Consider the following 4278-nt stretch of genomic DNA (forward strand, 5'->3'; position numbering starts at 1 on the left):
GTACTCATCTCTGTAGCGCATTCTTTAATATACATCAGACGTTTTGACCATGGCTAAAAGCATACACACAATAGAAAAAGGCAGCTGTTAGTAACGTGACGTACTGATTTGAGTTTTTTTTTTCTACCTTTTAACAATCTGAATCAACCATAGGTGTCTGTTCGAAAGCAAGCTTAAGTCAACAACTGATAGGGAATGTCCAATTTCATTTAATAGCACATCGATAATCAGAGAAGTAGTTTATTCTGTTTCAATGAATAAGGGGAAAAACGAAAAGCAGCAAATGATATTCGTAAAGCAATTAGGAATGCATGACGTATAATCTGTTTCTAGCCAATAAAATACACATGTGTTTCGGAGATTAAATCAGATAATGATCAAAAACTTGGCTTCCAAGCATCCTATGCAACAGCTCACTAAGAACTATACTACTGATCGCAATAATAATCACCAACGCTTATTTATAGCTGAAAATATATATGAGCAGTTTTCATTCCTTCTGAATATGCTTCCTCTAAGTCCTTCTGCTCCTTCAAAATTGGCTCTCACTTGGTCTCAGCAATTACCGATTATGTACTCAGTACTGCATAAATTATATCAGTTACAACATGGCAGGACGATCCCTATCAAACATCCTCATGATGAAAAGCTTCTTATATGGTTAAATTAATTCCAGTAACTTTTTCTTTGGTGATTTACTCATTCCTTACTTGGATCATTAAACTTCAGAGGCACATCAAAAACAAAATACTTGAAATTTTTGAGCAGTGTGAACTTTTTATAAAACTTTTATTGAACACGCTATTTAATAATATAACTGAAAATCTTTTTATCCAAAGAATTGCCCCAAAGTATAGCAATGACAACCCTTGGTTCAACTTCAGTTTGCTAGTGAAGCAGAGTTTGATTCTTGGTACGGAAGTGTAGCCGCCCATCATGCCAATTGGATCAGGCGTACGGCAACCATCAACAAAAGAAACGCTTCCATTACAGCTAGTATGTCACCAGAGCAGCTAAATGCTTGTGACCTAACAAAGAAAACACGTTACTTTATCTGTGACCACGGTAGAGCCAAAGCAGTTAGCAAGAAAGTAGCTATAGACGCGTCTTCAGATGTAGCTTCCGAAGCATCATCTTCAAGCGAAGTAGTCGCTAAGATAAGGAGAGTATCAAAAAAAGCTTCAATTAAAGTTAATTGTCCTGCCAGAATTACTGAAATCATTTCGTTCAATAGTAGCGTTAACGTTGAATACGAATGGCACCATATCTACCATGACCCCTTGGCTGCCCTTGACCTTACTTCCTCTCGCTTGCAGAAGGCTATTAAAGGTTGGATCAACCAGCAAGTTGAGTCAAGCAAAGATTGGAAAGCAACCAAGGCTACCCTTTGTCTTTCTGAAAACAATTTGGATGCTGTAAGTAATAATAAAATGCTGTATATTGCTTAATGACTAATACCCAAACAATAATCATTTTAGTTCGATATGTCTCAGGCATTTTTAAAAGTTCCCGCCGGTTTGCTCGTTCGCTACGCCGATGCTTATAATGTTATTTTTGCCAAAATGAACAAGCTGTCAAGAAAGAATCCTATTGACATGGAAAGCGTTCGTTTGTGAATGAATGTTTTACAAAAAACTAGGTTTTATTCAACCTTGTTTTCTGTTGATCCTGACATGAATGAACCTTTCCTTGTTTCGTGGATGTCTTCTTGGCAAAATATGGTAGGTTCACATACTGCAATACTAATATAGAAATACATATAAGCTAGCAATATGTATCATGGTAGATGCTTAAAAGCGCTGAAGAAGGATATGGATTCGACACACAAGGCGTACAAGTCGTTTGTCAAGTCCGCCGAATATTGCTATTTGTACACCATTGTTGTCCGTAACAAAGTGACAAACAAGGGTGTCCCTGTTTGCTATTTCATCACTAACAGAGAAGTAACACTTGCTCTGGTCAAGGAAAATGCCAACGTCAATCTCCAAAGAATCATGATTGACTGTAGTGCAACCGAAATCGAGGCTTTGAGACAGACGTTTTCTGGCCAGGTTGACATTCTTCTGTGACATTAGTACATTAAGCGTGCTTGAGAAAAGTATCTGAAGACTGATTTAAGTTATTTGCTATTCACTTAATGCCTTTATACTCCAACTCTGTCTAATATATATTTTACTATTTTAATAATCAATAGGTAAAAGTTGTAGGCGCTACTCACGAATTTGTTCGGGCTAGAGATAGCATTCGAATTGCTACCCATAAGGTGGTGCATGCCGAAAGCTCTAAGGCTTATGAGAAGTAGGTCTTGGATTTCAAGGCATTCTTTGAAGCTAGCTTCTCTGTCTTCGTTACCTATTTCGAGAAGATGTGGTTAGGAAGAAAGGGTCTTTGGGCTAAAGCATGGAGATCTGTAAGTGAAGACATTACATCTATATTCATAAGCTTCGTCAATTATTAACAAGTCTGTTTCTTTTAGGATGCTTCTTTTCATACTAATAATATGATAGAATCTTATCATAATCAGCTGAAATCGTTTTACTTGATCAGATCACCGAACAAGTGTGTTGGCCGCGTGGTTTACACTTTGGTAAACGTTGTCCTTTGTGATTACAGAATAGAGCATGTTCAAGTTAAATTTGGTTTAAAAGTCATGCCTTTGACAACGGAGCAATCAAAAAGAGAGAAAAAAGCTGATGAAATCGAGTTGAATGTTGCTCAGGTTATGGTTACTATGTCTCTTGCAAATGACCAAGTTGTAAGTCCTTTATTCTCGAAAACGTATGTGATATCATCTAATTTTGCTTCATAGACCTTTTTTCGCCACTCGTTTACTGAGGAAGATGTAGAATACAAGGTGAATTTGGACCGCTCTCAGGAGTTCAATGTAGGATGCAGCTGCCTTCACATGCCCTACTTGTGCAAGCACATATTTCTTGTTTCCCGTATGCAAGCTATCTCGTACAGTGGCAAATCTGTCTTCTCACGTAGACCAGCGGAGGATGTAGACGGTCTTGGTGATGAAGCAGTTGATATCATCGAGAATAAAGGAGGTTATCAAGCCATTTTGCGTGAGCAGCAAGAGCAACAATAAGAACAACAAAGACTATTGCGTGTAAATACGTTGTCTGAATCGCTGGAACAAGCGTATGCTGTTCTTGGCGTACTATGGGGAATTTTTGGCTGTGAAATTTTGGTTATTTTTTTTACTGGACTATCACTGCGCATTTACTGGACAACAAAATCAGTTACTGGACTACCACTGTGCATTTACTGGACATCTAATATTTCGGGGAAAATTTCCCATAGTGATTCGAGACGCGTGGGAAGGAAGCGCGCCCTGAGTAGCATCATGAAAACCAGAAGATAAGGATGTTGTTGAGGCCTCTGTGGTAAATGTACTAGAGAGAACCGCTGATGTAGAGTTGGGAGAATCCCTAGGGATACTCCCGGTATCCAAGTGGTGAATATTGGAAAGAACATGTTTATTGCTCATTTTTTCGAAACATCAGAAGAAAAGTCGTAGGGGCTACGAAAAGAAAAGCTCCAGAGGACAGAATTTCTGTTCCTAAAGGCAATACATATGGCCATTATATGTAGTTCATTAATGACACAATGGATATCATGGAGGACTTTCCTGAAATGAAAGGATTTTATATTGTCATGGATAACGCTCCAACCCATGTTCCTGCAATGATTGGCCATATCATTATTAAAAGAGAGTACATACCTGTGTACCTGCCTCCTTATTTGCCAGAACTGAACCTTATTGAACAGTTTTGGGCTATTTTAAAGAGCAAATTCAAGCGAAGTTTAGTGATGTGGAAACACCCAGTTCAAGAATTATCGAAGCCAGTGAAGCGGTGACTTTAGAATATCTTTATAATTTCGTTCAGCATTCTATAGGCCAATTTTACCACTGCCTAAATAAACGCCCTATATAAACATTGCTATGCCTTTATTGTTTATGACTAAAAGCATTTAAGCAAAGCGACCAAGTCAACTTATTTCTTTGACGAATTTGATTTCGAAAAAGTGAGCAATAAAGTTTCCTTTTTCGAGTCAAACTAATCTCGAAAAGACAGAAAAATATTCTCAAAAGTTCGACTGCTATTTTCAAAAAATCGTCCAATTGAAAGCGGAACGACTGTATCTCTTGTTTACATTCACTTCTGAAAGTGATGGCTGGTATAGCTACAGAGTAGACGCCGAAATGATAAAAAAGAATGAAAACAGATTTCTCAAAGCATATACCAAGAAAACTTTGTTTTTTTTTTTTTT

General features: G+C 37.7%; 3 protein-coding genes across 3 annotated transcripts; all 3 read left to right on the plus strand.

Annotated features, from left to right (window-relative positions):
- Positions 1-71: 71 nt before the first annotated feature.
- Positions 72-767, plus strand: RHIMIDRAFT_261312 (uncharacterized protein). The gene has a single exon (XM_023611519.1). It carries the CDS (start codon positions 374-376, stop codon positions 668-670), a length of 297 nt encoding a protein of 98 aa, XP_023463640.1. The 5' UTR covers positions 72-373; the 3' UTR covers positions 671-767.
- A 169-nt stretch (positions 768-936) lies between these two features.
- Positions 937-1822, plus strand: RHIMIDRAFT_315041 (uncharacterized protein; the record flags this gene model as incomplete). Its single annotated transcript, XM_023614973.1, has 3 exons — positions 937-996; positions 1038-1415; positions 1479-1822. 3 exons carry the CDS (start codon positions 937-939, stop codon positions 1614-1616), a joined length of 576 nt encoding a protein of 191 aa, XP_023463641.1. The 3' UTR covers positions 1617-1822.
- RHIMIDRAFT_293901 (uncharacterized protein) lies at positions 1773-3091 on the plus strand (the record flags this gene model as incomplete). The annotated part of the gene is made up of 5 exons (XM_023614028.1): positions 1773-2051; positions 2195-2263; positions 2303-2410; positions 2477-2755; positions 2810-3091. The coding sequence occupies 5 exons, from the start codon at positions 1773-1775 to the stop codon at positions 3089-3091; spliced, it is 1017 nt and encodes a 338-aa protein (XP_023463642.1).
- Between the last annotated feature and the right edge of the window lie 1187 nt (positions 3092-4278).

This window comes from Rhizopus microsporus (assembly GCF_002708625.1).
Source record: "Rhizopus microsporus ATCC 52813 unplaced genomic scaffold scaffold_15, whole genome shotgun sequence".
Lineage (NCBI taxonomy): Eukaryota > Fungi > Mucoromycota > Mucoromycetes > Mucorales > Rhizopodaceae > Rhizopus > Rhizopus microsporus.